The sequence below is a fragment of the Macrobrachium nipponense genome, chromosome 8, assembly GCF_015104395.2.
Source record: "Macrobrachium nipponense isolate FS-2020 chromosome 8, ASM1510439v2, whole genome shotgun sequence".
Taxonomy (NCBI): Eukaryota; Metazoa; Arthropoda; class Malacostraca; order Decapoda; family Palaemonidae; genus Macrobrachium; species Macrobrachium nipponense.
This window is the reverse complement of record NC_087203.1, coordinates 79,026,077-79,047,960: the sequence shown is the minus strand read 5'-3', so window position 1 is coordinate 79,047,960 and position 21,884 is coordinate 79,026,077. Positions and strand designations below refer to the sequence as shown.

The following is a 21,884-nucleotide window of genomic DNA, read 5'->3' as shown; positions in this document are numbered from 1 at the left end:
CTTTTTCCTAGTTCAAGGTCTAAATCTATCGCAAACTTAATCATTTCAGGGAACTCTGACTTAATTACATTCCATGTCTTTAAATAGAATTCCAGAGGAAGACCATCTTCACCGGGAGTTCTGCCTTTATTCATCATCTTTAACGTATTTAATACCTCATCGACAGATAACTTTCTACATAACATTCCATTGTCCTCATCAGTTATTGTGCTCCCTATACAATTAAGGAAACTATCTTGTAGCTGTTCATCAGTATTTATCTTTGTGAATAGTTTTGCATAGTGATCCTTTACATGACCGACTATCGCCTCTGTGTTGTCGAGCGTCACACCGCTTTCTAACCTCAGTTGCCTAATACTATTTCGCTTCCCTCTGAGTTTCTCTTTACCTAATAAATGTGCAGATAATCTCTCTCCTTTTATTCTCTCCAAAGAATATGGTGTTCATTAGGAAGAAGTAATTGAGGAGGTAAAGGGAAATAAATAAAGAGATCCCACATATTAAAAAATAAGATAATAAATTAATATGTATACATACTACTACATACATACATACATACATACTACTACATACATATACACACACACACACACACATATATATATATATATATATATATATATCTATATATATATATGTGTGTGTGTGTGTGTGTGTGTGTATCCACTGAACGACTATATATATATATATATATATATATATATATATATATATATATATATATATATATATATATATATATATAGTCGTTCAGTGGAGAAATTATATACGAATCTTCAGAGGGTGTCCATGATACCAGTTGTAAAAGGATGAAGTTTATTATGAAACGTTTCGCACATAAAACATCTGTGCATCATCAGTCTGCAAAGAGCAATAAGACAAATAAATAACATATAAAGCCATAAAACACAAACAGAACTCACATGAATTAAAATAGTCTTAAAATTAATAGAAAAAAGAGAAGTACAAAGTAAAAACAGTAAAAAGAGAGAGAACACCCAAAACACTAACCGTCCATGAGGAGAGAAGATGGAATGACCTGTCGTCAAAAGCAGGTGACGACGTTAACTATGCCAGGTGTAGAGTGGCTGAAGAAGTATTACCATTTAACGAAGGAACAAGTTTCTTAATATATAATGACTCGAGGGTAGTTAAGTGATCAGGATGTTTGACATGATCTATTATTGTGAACTGTTCTTTCTGAAGCTCAATTTTGCAATTAAAAGCATGGTTCCTGATATTAGAAAATTCAGGTTGCTTTATTCTTTGTCCTGTTCGGAAACTAAAACCTAAATGACTGCAATATCGAACCCTCAGCAACCTTCGAGTTGATCCAACGTAAGAACCAACGTCATATATAAATTTACATGCCCTGGATGTCCAGGTTCTTACGTTGGATCAACTCGAAGGTTGCTGAGGGTTCGATATTGCAGTCATTTAGGTTTTAGTTTCCGAACAGGACAAAGAATAAAGCAACCTGAATTTTCTAATATCAGGAACCATGCTTTTAATTGCAAAATTGAGCTTCAGAAAGAACAGTTCACAATAATAGATCATGTCAAACATCCTGATCACTTAACTACCCTCGAGTCATTATATATTAAGAAACTTGTTCCTTCGTTAAATGGTAATACTTCTTCAGCCACTCTACACCTGGCATAGTTAACGTCGTCACCTGCTTTTGACGACAGGTCATTCCATCTTCTCTCCTCATGGACGGTTAGTGTTTTGGGTGTTCTCTCTCTTTTTACTGTTTTTACTTTGTACTTCTCTTTTTTTTTTTTTGGTTAATTTTAAGACTATTTTAATTCATGTGAGTTCTGTTTGTGTTTTATGGCTTTATATGTTATTTATTTGTCTTATTGCTCTTTGCAGACTGATGATGCACAGATGTTTTATGTGCGAAACGTTTCATTATAAACTTCATCCTTTTACAACTGGTATCATGGACACCCTCTGAAGATTCGTATATATAATATATATATATTATATATAGATATATATATATATATATTATCTATTATAATGTAATAATTATATGTATAATATATATGTGTGTGTGTGTGTGTGTGTGTGTGTGTGTGTGTGTGTGTGTGTGTGTGTTACGCTTAATGTGGATAAATGCCCAATGTGAACATTAGGAAAAAAAAACTGCCTAGTGTTCATATTTTGCACAATATTTACAATGCACAAATAATGTTCACTTTAAGCAAGACTTTCAGATTAGGCAATGGTATTTCGCCTGATGAAAATAGACTGAAGAACCACGGTCGCTGAAGTGGTGATTCAAAGAATGTTGTTCGAAGCTTTGGGTTTCTATCAGGGTAAGCCAGGAGGGCAGAACCAACAGGGTTCTCGTACTGGTAAGTAGGTGTTGACATTTGTGGGTTGTTTTCATTACTATTACAAGCCGCAAGGTAGAGAATGTTGTCATCCAACCCACCGATCAGCTTATACAGGATTCGTTAAGGATTAATTGTGATGGAGCCAAATCTGCATTTGACTTTAACCTCAAGAAACGTTACGAAATCCTGAGTTGGCAGGGCTGGCCGACTGATTCGCAGGAGAAAAGATCCAAATGAAGATAAATTCAAGTTTGTTGCTTCCCTAGTAGTGTTTGGTATTGTAAAAGCAGCCCATGAAGCTATTGGTCATGGAGGTGGTGAAGAACAATTGCTGCAGTGAAAATCCATTCAAGATGCCAGATCGATCTAATTCATTTTCAAATATTGCATGATGGAGACTTCAAGTACATCATGACATTTTGTAAATCATTTCAACAAATTTTGCATGTTGCGTCCACTTAAAACAAAAAGAGCAGAAGAGGTTGCAGAGAATCTTCTAGATATATTTCTGACTTTTGGAGCACCTGCTATTTTGCAGTCCGACAATGGACGGGAGTTCGTTAATGCCATCCTCGCTGACCTTGCAGCGCTCTGGCCAGAGGTGCAGCTAGTGACTGGAATAATCTGGACTGGACGTCCACGTCTCAAAGTCAGGGCGCTGTTGAACGTCTCAAGGGAGTCATCCAGGACAAACTGATCATTTGGATGAAGGAAAACAACAGCTGGAAGCCTGGAAGTGGTCAGTAGGCCTCGTCATGAAACAACTGGTCACGGCCCATTCAAAGTTTCATTTGGACAAGATCCGCAGGTTGGATTAGGATCACCTATCCTGCCAAGTACAGCTCTTCGTGAGATATTTACCGAGGAAAACCTTGAGGTATTTCTTTAGTCAAAGGAAGCTGCAGAGGCAGAGACAGAGACAGAGGCACAGGCACAGGCAGAAGCAGTAATTCCAACTTTCCAAAGATCCGTGCTTAGGCCATTGTCTATTGGTCAGTGTGCTACGCTGAGGATCCCGGATGTGGATCGTGGTCCAACAGACCCCAGAAATATGTTAGTGGTCGTCCTTGTAAGGAAGAAGATGGGCTATATGATGTAGGTTGTTGGAAGGGAATTCTAGGACCAAAATTCACAGCTGCTGACCTAGTGCAATAGAACAGCCCATGATAAAAGCGGAAGAGATTCCTAATGTCTGCCTATCAATTAGAACAGCAAGGGCCACTGGCGGACAAGGATACACCAAGTATCAATGTAATATTCAATATACAGGGACGCTGCAGTTGCGTAAAAAAGAGACTTGAATGCACCTCGCACTGTCACCCTGGTAGGTCATGCAAAAATTTGTAATTGGACTCGTCTCGAACTTTTATTGATTTAGCTTATTCTAATAAACTGGAATTTCTAAAACTGTCTCTAAATCGATCTTGATATATAATACATGCTAACATAATCTTTAACAATGTGAACATTATGCCGGCAATGTTTAGGCTGTCGTATTCACATAGGCAAAATTGGGCTGCATAATGTGAACATCAGGCAGTTTTTGCCTAATGTTGACAATTTGTAAACATTGTGCAAATTACTTACCTAATGTGAACATTAGGCAATTTTCTGCCTAATGTCCACATTAGGCAAATATCCATATATATATATATATATATCCTATATATATATATATATATATATATATATATATATACATACACACACACACACACACACACACACACACACATATATATATATATATATATATATATATATATATATATATATTATATGTTGCTACTTTCATAACGTATATATATCTTCTCTTTGACTGTATGAAATGTTAGAAAAGTGTTTGCAACATTTTCAGATTCCTTATTAAGCTTAGAGTCATAGGATGTCTAAAAATGTATGTTCAGATTTCGCATAACATAATCTAAAAGTATATAACATAGAATGTGAAAATAGAGAGAGATTAACTTTGTCCGTTCCAAGCTAGAAATTGTTTCCGTAATATGTCAACACCTCAGATAAGAGGAACTCGAGATCTCCATTTTGTTTTGGAAACCTGTCAACACGTTTGATAAGGGACTTTTGTTTCAGACGAGTACATGTCTTTGTTGAGCATACTACGTACATAACTGGTTTCATACATGTATGTCTTTGCCGAAACCACGTGAAGATTTCATGATTTTTCTGTAAAGTTACGTCATATTAGAAGCTTGTAGAAAGATTGCACCATCTTTCGCATGCCCAAAACATTTTGTACGAAATCCACTGTACAGCTTCCGTAAGAAAGGAAAATTCATTCAGACTTACATCCTCATAGTGTTTAGATCTCCCCCCCTCTCTCTCTCTCTCTCTGTCTCTGTCTCTCTCTCTCTCTCTCTCTCTCTCTCTCTCTCTCTCTCTCAACATACTTGATATTAACATAAAGATTTTATACATAATGAATGGTCACTCGTGAATTTTAGATTTCGGATTTCTTAGAGTTATTTAGTATTATTTAGTGCTTTTTGTGGAATCTGAACAAACATTGTACAAGTGTGTAATGGCGCCTTTTCTTTTGTGAAATATTGTGAATTGGTGAAATTTTTGGAGTTCGCTGCAGCAGAGAGAAAATTGGTACCAAGGTAATGTGTTATAAAATTTATTAGTTGCAACTAATAGTTACAGTGGTTTCATGAAACAAGTTTAAATTTTTACACATTGCAAATTTTTGTGTTTTGTGTTTGTTTCATTCGAAGTGGTTTTTTGTGCATTTATCCATTTTCTTATTGAAGTGATTTTTGTGCATTAATCCATTTTCTTATTGAAGTGATTTTTGTGCATTTATCCATTTTCTTATTGAAGTGTGTGTTTTTATTTTTTATTCTATGTGATTAGTGCTTTTTACAATTCTGGTATTTTCCACATTTTTCTGTTTTCATTTGCATTCACAATTTAATTGAATTTAGTTTTCAATAATTAATCATTGAACAATTAAATCAATTTAACACGTGAATTTATTAGCATTTATTTAGATTTTCATTCAAGTTTTAGTGTTGTTTAGCACTTGTGAATTAATTTCCAAATTTTAATTATTGCCTTACACTTTTGAATTTTGATTGAATTAATTTTCTTGAATTTTGTGATAGATTAATTTTGATTTAATTTTACTTAATTAATTCAAGAATTAATTAAACTTTGCTTTGTTTTCAAGTGACAGTTAATTTCCATGAGATTGTGAATTTCATTTATAAATTTTGAGTTTGATAGTAAATTTCTGCATTTAAAATTTTTATAAGTGTTTTCTTTTTCACCAGTATACGTACATGCATATATTTGTGATTAGGTAGAAACATAGAGTAGTAATTGAGCTGTTTTCCTTCAATTTACTTGAAGTGAGTTAGAACCAGGGAAGTACTTAGACTTCTGACTGAAATCAGGGAAATACTTCGACTTTTAAAGTTGTTGATGGAGTGATGCCCTTTAATTAATTTAATTACACATAAGATTTCCTCACACCTCTTTTAATGAACTTAGTCTGATTTTCTGCAATACTGGTAAGTTATTTAAGGGATCAGTGTTGCCTTTAGAGCATTCAGTCGTATTTTACTTGTGATGAAGGTTCAGGTGTCTGGCTGTTGTGAGGTACTCATTTAATGATTGGTAAGTGTAGTAACCAGATACATGGCACTTTGTCACAATATATATATATATATATTTATATATATATCTATCTAATATTATATATATATATATAGATAGAGATATATTATATCAATATATTATATATATATGTATATATATATAAATAAACCTGCTATAGTATAACGATTTTTATGCGTACTTTTTTTAAAATTAATAGTCTGCAGCAAATAGACACCAACTTTTTACTTATCATCTTTCAGTCCTTGGCCAACCTGTCTGACTATTGCCCATATATAAGTGCACCGAATAAAATTGCCTTTGTTATAGCTTCAGAACTCGGCATGAATTTCTTATGGTTGGGAATTGCCGTCTCGACCCTTTCTTGTGTTATCGTAATTTTTGATGGCGAGTGTATTCATGTATATTCTGGTATACATTGTGTAAATGGGACGCCAAACCCAATGTCCTGAGCCAAGTCCTAAAAACAAAGAAAGGTTACAAGAGTCAAGAAAAAAGAAGCTGTGAGAATTCTAAATCACGCGCAGAGAGATAATAGAAAATTTAGTGAACAACACTCCAAGGTTTAATGATTTCCACGGATTTATTGTTGGAGAAGATGGGGTTATGGGGTCTTCTAAGAGGAGAAGGAATGCTTCCCATGAGCTCAGGAAAGCCGTGACTAAAAATAAGAGAGCACCTTGTGGTAGAAAGGCAATAGGAAGAATTGGGTTCTTTATCAGACAATTGATCCTCTATGTAAAGAGTAAGATAGGTAAAACATTGCACGCAAGTGCAAGGTTTTTCGTGGACTCTTTCACCTTTTCAAGCCATTGAAGTCTACATATAACTTCTCATTCATTCAGCCGTTCGTTAAAAAGAGGATAGATAATGTTGCTAAAACTTCAGTGAGCTGTTTAGATAACTTGTATGTGACAAACCCCACAGATCTGATTTGAGAATTCAGGAAAAGCATGATAAGTGTAGATGCAAAGTTGTATGTTGATATATGTATCATGAATAGAGTGTGGAATGATTGATGATACAGACACCACTGCATCAATTTGAGATAGCGAGGTGAAACTGCAGTTTAATGAAAGCGTTTGTAAGAGGAGAACATTGAGAGTAAATGTAAGCAAGAGTAAGATGACCTGGAAAAAGGGAGCAGTGAATGTTATTATGGACTGTTCAGAGAATGGAAGCTGTAGGTTCCAATAAGTAATTGGGAGTTAATGTTTCGGGGAAAACTTGGCGTGTCGAAGGCTAAGTTTGGAATATATGAAGTGATTTTTTACAACCCTTCTACGTGGAAGAGAAATGTGAGTGCTAAATGCAAATGAAAAAGAGAAAATGGAAATTGTTGAAGTGAACTGTAGCTATACGTAGCATTTGTAATGCAAGAGGAACTGCAAGGGTGAGAAATGTTGAGACAGGTTGGAGTGATGAGTTAGCAAAGTTGGAAGGATATACCAAACTGTATCATTTTACACTAAATTTCACATTTAAAAAATTTCTGTATGTAATCTTACTGTGTTGGTTTTCGGACATGATTATGATCAGCTGCAAGAGATCGATAACAAGGTTTATTACAAATTTCAGTCAACCCTCTTTTATCCGGGCCATGGACTTTCATGAGTTTGTGAACTCTCGCGTGGCATAGTTGAATGTTAAGTATGGTCATGACTTGTTTTTAGAAAAGCTGCTAATGAGGGCTTTTAATTGAAAACCACGACTTTCGAAGCGTTGCGTATCTTCCCCACGGTGGTTTTCAACAGAAACGATTCATCAGTAACAACATTGTTTTCAATAGAGAAATGTATTGTAATCTGAGTTATGTATCATTATAATCCCAAGTGTGGAAATATCACGAAGTTAATCTGTTATCTAGATTCAAGAGAACGAGCTGGCGGCGGAGAATATCATCTAGATAATCCGAGCAACACAGCCGGCGATGTCATCCATAGATGGATGATCAACGAAAAGATTAAGCTAATTTAGTAACTGTCATTAGGATGGATACTATACACATGCTACTATAGTTTCTAGGAAATTTTGTATAGGTTTCATTTTCTCATAAAAGCGAGAGCCAAGAGACCAAATACTGATATTGCAACGTGAAAATGTTTTCAAAATCTGTCCCTAACAAGTACTAGCTGGCAACAGACCAGATGAGCGGGAATTGGTGGTGGGGAGGGCATGCGGATTGTACCATGGGGGATCGGGGGTTGCCAAGAGAGTAGCAGCAGACTACATGCTGTGTGAGCAACCAAAGAACTGGCCGCTGTGACTAGTGTCTAGTGGTGCCTGTGGTGGTGGATGTGTAAAATAGTAGTTGCCAAACTTTCGCAGTGAGTGTTCGTGCGTGATTTTTTGCTACGACTGCTTGGTCGCCATAACAATGAAAGGAAAGGTTCAAACAGGTACGTCATTAAGCGCAGTTTTCACGTTGTTACAGATCGGTGTTATAATTTTGTGGATTTGAATAGCTTATCATATAACATGGTACCAGATGAGGTAGCGTTCTATTATCACGAAGGAATACCCGAGAAAGATAGGTTATCTTCGTAAAGATAGTATAATGACATTAAAGACCGTATTTTAAAGGAAAATGCCTAGAGTATCATAAAGGATACGTTTTTATTTAAGATTAGACAAGTTGCTTGATTGAAAGTAGATTCCTTTTTTTAAAGGCAAATGGCCGTGAAGTCTACTGCCCAACCCTTTCAACTTCATACGATTATGTTTTGATAGTTAACAGTTTGTAGTAGACAGGAGACATTTGGCATTTTCTCTCTCTTTACATTGTTTCTTGTAGAAGTAACCAAATATGTTGTCACGCTTTGTTGAATGCTGTCAAAGGCTCGGTTACAATTCGCTGAATCACGTGCATGTTTGGCAATTTTTTTTTCTAGATAAAATTACATTTAAGGATGAGTAAATTAGGAATGACCTCAATTCTTTCAAGCTTGATGAATTTAACTAATGAATTTATTTAAATAAAAGATAGCAACTTAGCTACTCTACCCACTGCATGCTTCTTAAGTAGCAGACACTGTGGGAGAATATATTCTCATGGGATTCTCCCGTAGAGGGTTAGGCCACGGCCAACGTCAAGTGCACCTCACGCAGTGCACTACGGACATTAGTAAAGGTTCCTCGCAGAGTCCGCTTTGTCCCTAGCTGCAGCCTCTTTCATAATTAAGGCTCCTTGCAGCGCCCCCACAACCCCTAGTTGCAGCCCCTTTCATTACTTTTACTGTAGCTTTATTCACAGTCTTTCTTCCATCTTACTCTTCACCCTTTACTAATAATTGTTTCACAGTGCAACTGCGAGGTTCCCCACTTGCTACACCTTTAAAGCCTATTTCCTTTAAAGCGCAGAAGTTCCTCTAAGGTCCTAGCGCTTGGTCCTTTGGCCTAATTAATATATTCCATTCCATTCTATTCCACATAGGATTCTCCCACACTTCATCAGTCAAAGATGAAAATGTGAATGATTACTCATTTATTCATGGGGCCACCAATTCTTGAAGGAATTAGGCCATCGTACGAAAACAGAACTATCTAATTTATTAATATATATATATATATATATATATATATAATATATATATATATATATTACAAAAAAATTTACTTTTCACAGACTGATGATGCACCGAGTCTTTAGTGCAAAACGATTTTTGTTAATAAACTTGGCCTTTTAACAACATGTGTATCATGGACCCTCCTGAAGTCTGTATGTATATGTATATATGTATATATATATATATATATATATATATATATATATACATATATACATATACATACGACTTCAGGAGGGTCCATGATACACATGTTGTTAAAAGGCCAAGTTTATTAACAAAAAACGTTTCGCACTAAAGACTCGGTGCATCATCAGTCTGTGAAAAGTAAAAGAGACAATAAAATACATTATTAGCATAAAAGAATTCACAATGCAATTAAAATTTACAAGTTAAAACAATAAAAAGTTGAAGCATAAAAAGCACATGAAACAGAAAACAAAAAGAAACTACCAAAACACCAACCGTCCATAAACAGGAGAGAAGAGGGAGTGACATACATATATATTTTTTTAGTATGTGGCGTGGTGGACCCCGATGTCTTGGGCAAGACTCTTACCCATGAGCATCTCTTCATGGAGTTCGACGTTGCCTACACGCCTGCAAGAGAGCACGAAAGACAACTGGAGCTCTGTGAGTTCTCCATGGAGAACCTGGGCTGGATCAGGCAGAACCCGTAAGTTAGATGCACCAGATATCTTTCTTTTTTCGTTGAAATGGTCAGGTTTATTGATACTTTCAATGAAAGTTTTGTAAATAACGTAGTGTTGTTGTTGTTGTATTATATTGTTTACTGTTCTGTTGATGTTGACTATTGCTGTTTTTATGAGTATTTATTTATGCTACTAATTTTATGTTGTTAATTTTAATTCTTTTGGGAGACATTTGAGCTGAACCCTATGCCTGATTCTCATTTCTGTAAAAAAAAAGAAAGAAAAAAAAAAGATTGCAGAGAATAAAATATTCGGGGCTTAAGGTCAAATTTTCTTGATCCCCAGAGTTGTACACATAAGTACGATTTGTTTTTTTTTGTTTTTTTTTTTTATCGGAGACACTTGTAATTAGTAATAATAAGTCAAATGTTGAGATTTTAATCCAAGGGTTTGAAGGTCCTGATATAAAATAAGTTCCACAATGTTTATGAGTGTCTTGGAGAGGATCAGTATGACTCAGTCACTGGATTCAAAAGCTTCATTCCTTATCTGTGGAAATTACAATGCAAAGCACAGGGAGTGGTTTAATTCAAATTCCACAGATCAACAATGCCGGATTGCTCTCAAGGTTCTGCGCATCCTCCGATTTTGTCCAGGTAACGGAGGAATCCACCCATATTTCTGGTAATAGATTAGACCTCATATTTCCAGATGTGCCAGCATATAGGGACGTCCTATCATTGCGCCATTGAGATGGACATATTTCCCAATCAGTATCTTCCTAATGTCACCATTAGAAACACGATCTAGCTGCAAATCCAATCGATATAGCTTGTCAGATGCTATATCAGATAGATCCAAAGAAGTAGGTAAATGAAATGCTGATGGCAATTTTAGTAGATGTCTCTAAAAAGGTCATCAAATTCAGAACAAATGATCATCCATGGTTTGATGATACATGTAAGCGAGCTCACGATGACAAATAGACCAAACTCAACACTTGGAAATGAAATCGTTCACGTGAAAATTACCCCATTTTGGTTGAGTCTCTGCGTGCTGCGAATAGAATTTATCATACAGCTGAGAGAAATTTAAAAAATTCCTTAAAGAGGAAACTTGAAAGACTTAAGGCGCTGTCACACTAGCGAAATTTCCGTTGACTTTTGACTTTGACGTCGACTTTTCATGTTTTGACGACGACTTTCTGGTGTCGTCGTCACGAATTTTGAAAACGGTGGAATCTAAAGGTTTAACTGATAGTCAATAGGCATAAACGATGTTCGTTTAGATTTGACATGTCTTTTGCAAGAGAACCTTGATTAGGGTTTTGAGTGCCGAGTAATTCAGATAGATTTTAGTGCTGCTTTCGATTTAGTATATCACAAGGCACCTATTAATAAACTTTAGTCTTGGAGTTGGTGGATTTGTTTTAGGAGTATTTCAGTTTTCCTTACGGGTAGGTAGCAGCAAGTTCCTGTTGATGGGATCTTTAACGCATTGTGCCCGTAGTTCCACAGAGTAGTGTTCTTAACTCACTGTTACTTTTTAGTGTATACAACTGATATGGTTGTTGGCCTTGAAAACAATTTTGTTCAGAATGCCTATGATGCAACACGTGTGGGTGTAGTAAAGTCTCCACTTAAAAGAAATGAAGATGCCCTTAGTGTAAGTCGTGACATGGACCAGATTAGTGAATGGTGTAGTCGGTGGGATATGAGGCTGAACTCCAGTAAAACGAAAACACTGTTGATTAGCAGAACCCTGACGGATTTTCCACGCCATCCTCCCCTTCAGGTGGATGAAACTGCTGAATGAGTCTGAAGCTTTGACTATATCTAGGTGTAACCTTTGACCTCCATTTTACTTTTGAGAAACATCAAATGATGCCGCACGAAACTTAGACGTTGTTTGTAAGGCCTCATATACATATCTATAAATGATAAAATCAGTGTAACCTGCGTTAGGTCATTTGTCCTTCCTTTACTAGAAGACTGTTCTCCGGTGTGCATGTCTGCTTCTTCCAGAGATTTATTTCTTTGAGACAGAGTGGTTAGTGGTGGTGGGTTTTTGTTTCCTAATATTAGCAGTTATGACTGACCATCAACGGATGGTTTCTTGTTTGTCAATTTTTCATAAGTTGTAGTTTAACAGAAATCTTTCACACTCACAACTGATCCCTGATCCCCTTTTCCTAAAGAGAGCAACTAGATTCGCTGAACAGTAGCACCAATATGCAGTCAATGTGCACCGTTGGACTGTGGAAGTCTCCCTGAGGATGACGTTCAATTGGAACTTCAAAAGTTCAACCGAAAATGCAATGCATTATTACCCTAATGCAAGTTCCCTTGTATTTGAATCATTTACTTACATTTTTTATGTCTTTATTAATTTGTTAACATTTTAAAAAAATTTTGATAAGAGATCAGTTCTTTCTGTATTTCCCATCACCTTCTCTTACGTCTGTTTAATGAACATCATATTCTTTGGAAGCTAGAATTTTAACTCAATGGCCCATGTGGGCTTGTTCCATATGAATATTGTTCTGAATTATTATTATCGTCGTCGTTGTTGTTGTTGTTAAAGATGTTTAACCAGAGCAGTGTTAGTCAAGTTTCTATATTCTCACAGGGTTATCCGGATCGAATGTCTTATTGGATAAGAGCTTGGTGTGGGGAAGGGGGCGGGCGTTGGTGGGGGGTGGAGGGAAACTAGAGAAAGGCTAAGTCAGAGAAATTGGTTAGCTATGTGGGAGGCGACAAAAAGGAGTATACCTGAAAATAAATAGTGGAAAGCCACGTAGCTGGGGCTCAAGATGTGAAGTTTTTACGAAGAACCTTTCACATTGCCATATGATGACACCCCCAACCCCACATCAACCACCCACTTCCTTTAATAAACATTGCTTATGGTTGAACGCCAGCTGTATAGTATTCAGCGAAGTGTCTCAAGTAGGTATTTTTGGTAGGTCACACGAAGTGCACATATGATGTGTCCCGAGTTGATGTTTCTCAACCTGTTGCCCCTGCTACATATCAGAAATTTAAACATTACTAATGTATAAAACGACAGTTTTACTACTTCTAGACTTAACGACGTACCGCCCTTGGACAGCCTCTCTCACCAATGGCCCTTGTATGAATATACATAATGAATGTATACCTTGGTCCGAACAATAGGCGAATATGTATACCGCCCGCATTATTGGGACTTTTACAAATAACAACGAACGTATATATCTTTGGCAGGTACAGCCACAAGTTGAACATCAAGCTCAGTGATCCGCCGACAACGGCTGCCATAGCGAATGAAATGGCCACCTACAAGAAGTTTGGTGGAGGAACCATCGTTGAAAACAGCACTAAAGGACTCAACAGAAATGTCAACTTCTTGCGAGAATTGTCCAAAAACTACGGTGTCCACATCATAGCTGGGACAGGTAATGAATGATGCCAGCCCAATATTGGACGATGGTTGTCATTCCTGACTGCATGATACTCAGAAATTCAAAAAGTTAACTGATTTTAATAAAATTGTGTAAAGAGGCGTGAAAAGGGTCGAGGAAGAATTTTTTTTTTTTTTTTTTTTTTTTTTTTACCGAATGTCTGAGTGCATTTTTAGTTTCATGTTTGTGATTATCATGACTCAAGTCTTTACATATATATAACATTGTTAATAGACCTAACAGTTGTACCATTTAGTATAGCAATTTTTTAACGTTGAAGTCTGTCTGCGGAAAGATCTCACGCTTTCGTGATAGGAGTTTTTTTAAGTATGCTTTGTTTTAGTCCTTACGTTCTTGAGCTTCAAATGATTGTTAAATTGTTTTACTCTTGTGTAAATTAAATATTGCATGACCGGTGAAGATTTAGATTTCTTTATGAGGACAAGACTATTTGAAATTATATTTTACGCTTTTCAGGTTGCTATGTTTTCACTGATTTTTATTATAGTTGTTATAAGTATGAAGTAAGAACACGCCTTCATGTTAAGGAACTTCACAAAAATGTCTTTAACTAGCCAAGACAGCTTCTACAGCAGTAGTTTTCAGCCTTTTCCTCCCTAAGTACCCTTTCGGGTATTTTTAATGTTAGTAATGTACCCACTTCGCTTTATGTAACGTGGAAAATAAAACCAACTCAGAAAAACTGTACTGAGGGGAAGTAAATACATAGCTCTCTTGACATAACCAATAATATTGTAAACAAAGAATTCCATAAAAAAAATTACAATTTTTATAATTATTTACCTCTGGTTATGCAGTAAATACTTTAGGTTATGGTACTGAGCTGCAAAAAACAAAATACATATTATTGCATCAGCTGCAAAGGTAGTCAATGAAATGGCTGAAACTGTTTTCATTAACTATCCTAGTTGACCGAGGAGCAATTTTTGCTAAAGCACATTAAAGGTCGGCATCTAACATTCATTCTAGTGTCATGGGAAGCGCGTACCCGCTGACAGACCCTTGGCATACCCCCTCGGGTACTTGTACCCCAGGTTGAAAACCAGTTCTACAAGTTTATAATTGCCTAATTTGAAGGAAGAGATAAGAACCTTCAACATCTCAGCCAAGACGGGCCAGATGAGCTGACTGAAGCTGTTAAATCTCTGAAAGTCCTTGTCTGTGTATGTAAGAATTCAACGAAGCTCGGTAGATACTGTATATATGTTCATCAGGGGACATCTTGAGCTAATTACTTTTAAGAGAAATCGTCTTACATTCGAGATCATTCCCATTGCAAATCGCCTTCAAATGTAAAACGATTTTCCATGAAAGGTGATCATCTCGAGAAGGCAGCCTGCAAAGTGTATCAGCCAAGTTTCGCCAAATTCTGTGCTTCTTGTTCGAGGGGTAGGTTAGCCTGATAACACATGCGCACCTAACAGACACTGGTTGAAATATAACCGTTTCCTAACTTGAACAGCGCTGAAAGACCTTTACAGGTCCCAGCGCTTGGGCTATGCCCTAAATTTCATAATCCATCCATCCATCGTAACTTGTATATTCGTCTGCGCTTCTCAGGTTACTATGTCAGTGCGGCTCAAGACAAACAGACTATGAAAGAATCTGTGGAGGAAATGGTGAACTTTATGGCGAAGGAGCTCACTGTTGGCAGCGAGGAATGTGCTGATATCAAATGCGGGATCATCGGTGAAATAGGCTGTTCATGGCCTCTGCATGGTATGAGTTTGTGCTTTTTTTCATATTCACGGGTCTCATTGGAGTATCTGTCAAGAGTACTGCATAAACAAATTCATTCCTTATCTCATCTAATTCATATTTCAAACGCCATTGATATTTCTGACCAAAAAAGCTTAACAAAAGATTTATTTCTTTTCTTTCTAATTCAGACTTTGAACGTCGTGTCATTAAGGCGGCGGGTGAAGCCCAGTCCACCATTGGATGCCCAGTGATGTTTCACCCAGGGCGTCATCACGAAGCACCCGAGGAGATCCTGCGTCTTTACTGCGAGGCCGGCGGCTCCGTCAGCAAAATGGTGATGGGCCATCTAGATCGTGAGTTGTTTATTATAATTATTAAGTAAAAAAACCCCAGTAATGTATATGAGCGACTGTATTTTGCTAAATACAAGAAAGGTTAAAAAAGGAAGCTTTCGACCGTTTAAGCTCCGTTTTTTAACTTTTTACTTTAAATACAGTCGCTCATATACATTACTGTGGCTTTTTGTGTATTATGTCTGGTCACAGTATAGTGATGGACTATAGATTATTATATTATTTGTACACTGTAGTCCTTAAACTAAACGTGATTAAATATGGATGTTGGTATCTTCACAATCATTCGCAGCCGTTTATCACGAACGCCACTTTTCAAGTTCCCATTCTGGAAAAGAGCGTTCTCCCTGGAAGATATGACGATTTTTATCCTCTTCGGTTGCGACAGGTACTATACACGAACTGGACGCTCTGTTGGAATTTGCGTCTCTGGGTTGCTTCTGCGAGTACGACCTCTTCGGCATCGAGACCTCGCACTACGCGCTGAATCTTGCCGTGGACATGCCCTCGGATGCCCAGAGGATCGCTCGCATCAGGCACCTTGTAGACAACGGTTTTGGAGAGAAGATTCTCTTGGCTCATGACATCCACACCAAACACCGCTTGGTGGGTACCGTCTGCCATCACGTTCGTTTACCTGTTGACTCCAACATTCTTTTGTGCTGAACTTTCTGCCGAAATGTCTAAGTTTCATTATTATGTTTACATATTTACATGTGACTTTTCTATTTATACAACTAACTAGAAAACAATAAATTTTCCCCTTTCTTTATGTTCACAAGTCGGTTATGATTAAGATATTCTTCTCCAAATTAATCAAATAAAAAGCGAGAGCTGAGTTGGCTCTCCCAAAACGTCCACCAATCTTTAAGCCCATTTGGGCAACCCGTTCATTGCGAATTCATTCTACTAAGGTAAAATCTTGTAATACATTTGGCCACCCAGATCAGTATGATTTTTACTTTTTAGTAACAGAATCTCCTCAATAATCTTTTAATTTGGACAACATGACCAGTGGAAAGTTTACGCTTCAATAATAATGAGTCACCGTCTGTTTCTGCAGGTAGCTTTCGGTGGCCATGGGTTCTCCCACATATTCAACAACGTGGTCCCGAAAATGCTGGATCGAGGCATCTCCCAGGATGCTATTGACAGAATGCTTATTCACAACCCTAAAAACTGGCTTGCTTTTGCAAAGTAAGACTACAGATTTTGTGTATCACTGGATGAGTTGTTACGTAAGAAGATATATAAAAGTCTATAGCTGTAGAATCAGATTCAGTGATGTTAGCAAGTATTTTGTTATAAAGTATGCAGGATGAGAATCAACCCTTATAACGTCCTTTATTTCTATATAAAAAAAAAGTAACTTAGGTAAGGTGGTGAAGGAGATTAAATCTTGCCTTCATATTTCAGACATTTGGGATTTCTGTCGGGATACCATGTAGTATCAAATTCATCCTTTATTTCTCTAGGTCTTTTTTGGTAGCTTGCTTTATGTCTTAACAATTAAAAATGTATCATGAATAAAACCTTTTTTTTTTCTCCAAAATTTTAAAATACACATTCCTGCCCAATATTAGCTAATAAATACCATTCTCCATAGATAGTACTTAATGTAGAAACGGTTGTATGTATTTTTAGAGCGCTATTAGAGTTCTATTTCATTTCGTTGTTCGCACGATTAATTTATTTTCATTGTTGGCTGACTGAGAAGGTTGTTCTTGTATCAGATATTCATAAGAGCTATGTAAGAAGTTGACAATATCCTTCATGTATACAAAGACATAAATATAACGGATGATGGTGGGCAGAAAGATAAGGTAAGTCCCAGAGACTCTCAAGGGCAAGGGAGAAATGTGGCTACATTTATGAGACACGGAATTGCAGAGGGGTTTTGGAGTAAAAGACGGAAAGCATGAATAGAGTACTGAGGTTGAATTTAAACGGTGTAAGCTGTCCGGATGTTTTATTTGCGCAGCAGTATTTGTTTCATAACAACTGGAAGGATAACCGCGAATATACGAGGCCAGAGTGTGGAGCAAGTGGATCGGAGTGATACGGTGATACGAGATGGTTTGGTGTTAATGTGGAGGAAAGGTTTGTGAGAAGTGTAGATTCAGAATTGATGGATAGATGGAACAGAAAAGGAATTAGGATTAAAAGGCCTTGAAAGGTAGGAATCGAAAGAGTGAATAAAGGATTCATGTGAATAGCGCACAATTCTTTTTTTCATGAAATTTTGGATGCGAAGGCAAGCTCTGGGGTACTTTTGGCCATTCAGCGGTTCGATAGTGAAAGGAGAGAGGGTTGGAGTGGCTCTACAGAAAGATCGAGATATCCAGAAAATAAAGATGGAAAGTATTTACGAAGATGTACAGCTGGAACTGAGAGAACCCCCTTAAGTTAGAAAGGTTGGGCAGTAAGATTGGAGGAGGACAATGGGAATGCAGGTAAAGTAAAAAGCTAGAAATGGATGCGGCCGGGTAGGGGGCCTAAGGAACACTGATTCTGTTTAACATTCCTCTTTTTGGGAATGAACCAGCAAATGAGCAAATTTCACTGCGCCGTGGGTACATCACTGATACAGAAGTTTAAAAATGTAGTCAGCAGTGACTATTGACCTGGTTTTTTCTCTGGAGGTACCCCATTAGGTAAAGCTTGAAGCTAGTGTTCATATATATATATTTATGGATATAATATATATATATATATTTATATATATATGGATGTATATACAAATATTTGTTTATGTGTGTACATACTATGTATGCGCCATGTGAATACATTAAGTTGCAAATGTAAGAGCCACCAGTGCACCTCTTGCGGTGCACTTTAGGCAGTAGTTAAGGTTCTTTGTAGCGTGCCCTCGGCCCCTAGCTGCAACACTTTTCGTTCCTCTTACTGTACCTCCTTTCATATTCTCTTTCTTTTATCTTACTTTCCACCCTCTTCTAACCATTGACTCATAGCGCAGCTTTGAGATTTTCTCCTGTTACACCTTTCAGACCTTTTGCTGTCAATTTCCGTTTCAGCGCTGAATGCCCTCATAGGTCCCAGTGCTTGGCCTTTGGCCTAAATTCTATATTCAATTCAACCTTCCCTTCATTAATATGGACGTAAATGCAATGGATGCTGGAGGAAATAAAGAAAGAAAGAAAAGGAAAAAAATCAGCTGTTATTTGAACCTCGCCTTTGTTTTCGTCGCGTGTCGGTCAGTCACGTTGACCAGAGGGTGAACTATGGTGTCAAACGAGCGCATTTTCTGGCGTCTTCTTGGCTTCCTGGTGCCGAAAAGCAATTCGATTGGTATTCCTGTTTGTATGATGATGATGATAATAATAATAATAATAATAACAATAATAATAATTCTCACATTTTGGTTCTGATTAAAGAGGTGGTCTAATTCTCCTTATCAAAAAGGGCGCCTTTCTCACCATAAAACTCTAATTGGGTTGTCAATAGTAGGTGATGTTTCTAAGTTACTCTTGTATACCATTTTAGTTATCTGAAAAAAAACTATTGAGTTGGCTATGACTGTCCGTCCACACTTTTTCTGTCCGCCCTCAGATCTTAAAAACTACTGAAGCTACAGGGCACCAAATGGCTATGTTGAACATCCACTCTCTAATCATCAAACATGCCAAATTGTAGCCCTCTAGCCTTAGTAGTTTTTATTTAATTTGAAGTCGAAGTTGGCAACGATATAGGACAGCCCACCACCTAGCCGCGGTTAAAGTTTCATGGGCGGATGCTCATTCAGCATCATACCGAGACCACCGAAAGATAGATCTATTTTCGGTGGCCTTGATTAATACGCCGTACAGAAAACTCGATTACGCCGAAAAAACATCGGCGCATCGATTACTTGTTATTACCTAACAGTCACTTAAGAGTTCTGCATAAGCCATAAATAAGAGGCGTGACTTGACTATATATATATAATATATATATATATATATATATATATATACATATATATATATTACATGGGAAAACCGCCATGTATTTCATACGGTAAGCGTGGACACGAAACGGAAGGCAGACCCCCACACACAGGCTCTCTCTCTCTCTCTCTCTCCACCTCTTTCTCTCCATTCTAACAGGTAATGAAAATGAGAGAGTTGCATCATAACATAACGTTTATTTACAATAACTAAGTCGATAACTAAGTAATCCAGTCTTACAGACTAACTTAAAACAACTCATTGTCAAGTCACCCAAAAGGTCACACCTTTCCCTGGGAACTCTGTCCCACTGAAATCCAGAACCATCTGTACAAAGATACAGAACACATTCTGGTAAGTACACACACAAGTTTAAAGACAAAGTTAATAAAATGGAACATCTTACAAGATATCAAACAAGCCACCCCTTTGGCTAAAGTAAAGGTAACACTTACCCATTCCCAACCGGACACTAAACACTATGTCAAAAAACTCCCCCGGCGAATGCCACGGCATCTTTGCCTATGACTCGAAGCCCTCTGTCAAAATCCCTCTCATAGGCTTGGGTATGAACGCTTTTAACAGAAAGAGGTGCACACGCACATACGAACACACAGTTCGCTAGCGCCTCGCGGTTCTAGCTGCATCTAGTTTCACAAAGGCACTTTGGGAAGAGTTCATAAACTGTCGTACATTGACTTCCTGAACTAAGCACTTTTATCTCACGCCATCCCCTAGCAACTCATTGATCAGCTACCCTCAGGTCGTTATCTCTGCACTGTCCTCCACATTCCACAGGTTACAGAGAATGCACGAACAATATATAATTAATCAAAACCCTATGTCTTACAGATTGCTCGGCCTCGCACCTATATGCTAGCTCCCGCCTAGCAAAATTGCTTATACAATATAAAACATTGGCCGGCTTTAAAATAAAATAAAAGAAAAAACTGCACGTCTCTGGCATTATAAAATAAGTCTTATCACGGTTTAACTCCCAATCCCAACCCAAGACGCATTTTTCTCTGATATTTTCTGCATTATTGGATTCCTTGAATATCCCTCTTCGCTTGTCTGCAAGTAGCTGAACAGACAGCAACAGGCTATAGCAGGCTGTAGCAACTGTAGGAAGACGGAATGCCTCCCTCATCGTAGAAGACTCTCACGGCTTCTTGTAGATCCCCAAAAAACACGCTGTAGAATTCTCTCGAACACCCACGTGGAAATACTTGTAATCACCATGGGCAACATGGCAGCAACCTCTCTTCACGGCTGGTGGACGTCTTGCTGGCGTCGGGAACTTTTGGGCGTTAGTATGTCAGTCAGGTCTTTGGTCAACTAAGAAAATTAACCCAAACATACTACTTCTATCAAACAACGATCTCAAAAAGGTCAGAAATACTAACTGAAACGTCTCCCAATTAACTCCCTTAAATATGACTACTAAAATGATAAGTCATTATCACAACTCTCTAAGAAAAAGAAACATCAAGTTCTCCAATTCAATTCTCCAAACTCGCACATCAGCACACACACAACTCAGAAATCACAGCAACTCCACGGAATTCTGCACTACATTTCGAACTCGAATGTGCTCACAAAAAAAAAAAGAAAGAAAAAATTCGTAACAAGCCCAAGAAAGAAAAGAATCACGTAACACCCAGACCCAAAAATGTTCTCGCAAACTGATATTTAAACAACCCACAAAATCAGTAAAAATCTCCAACTTTTAACAGCAAAAACCCCTTTACTGCTCAATAATTAATCACAATGAGACTTAATGTCAAACTTCCCTTTACGTAAGTAATAACCCTCGAAAAATACACCTCCCGTAAAATCAAATCTCCCGTCCAAAAAAGAAATGCTACTTAAGCTCTAATCCCCAAATCATATCTCTCATAGGAAAAGGAAGAAAAACAATAAAAAAAAAGAATAATCACAAGTAGATTTCCCAATCACAAAATACATAATACATGTATAATATGCATAACTCCCGCGTTTTCCCCAAGAAATGCTCCATGTAAAGTTATGGAATTTGCCAGAAAGCAAACTCTCATACATGCGCTTTCGTGAAATGCTATAGCCACATTTCCCAGATATTGCAAAAATTCTGATCTATCACCATCAGAGGAAAAGAATCAGCACACGCTCATCACATCGCTTGTCAGCAGAAAAATCTCCTGCGGACGCATGTTCAAACAACAGCACAAAAATTGT

At 37.3% G+C, this 21,884-nt stretch overlaps 1 protein-coding gene and 1 long non-coding RNA gene across 3 annotated transcripts; one reads left to right on the top strand and one right to left on the bottom strand.

Annotated features, from left to right (window-relative positions):
- Positions 1-4,817: 4,817 nt before the first annotated feature.
- Positions 4,818-17,264, top strand: LOC135222874 (phosphotriesterase-related protein-like). Of its 2 annotated transcripts, none has more exons than XM_064261225.1 (7): positions 4,818-4,966; positions 10,067-10,226; positions 13,449-13,639; positions 15,227-15,385; positions 15,556-15,720; positions 16,109-16,326; positions 16,784-17,264. In XM_064261225.1, the coding sequence occupies exons 2-7, from the start codon at positions 10,126-10,128 to the stop codon at positions 16,919-16,921; spliced, it is 972 nt and encodes a 323-aa protein (XP_064117295.1). In that variant the 5' UTR covers positions 4,818-4,966; positions 10,067-10,125; the 3' UTR covers positions 16,922-17,264. The 2 variants fall into 2 exon arrangements, with proteins under 2 accessions (XP_064117295.1, XP_064117293.1); XM_064261223.1 differs by lacking the exon at positions 4,818-4,966 and adding an exon at positions 8,216-8,383.
- Positions 17,265-19,849: 2,585 nt separating this feature from the next.
- On the bottom strand, positions 19,850-20,587 carry LOC135223298 (uncharacterized). Its single transcript, XR_010316465.1, has 2 exons — positions 20,123-20,587; positions 19,850-19,994 (listed from the first exon to the last, which is right to left on the bottom strand). It is a non-coding gene; the product is annotated as an uncharacterized LOC135223298 (long non-coding RNA).
- Positions 20,588-21,884: the final 1,297 nt, after the last annotated feature.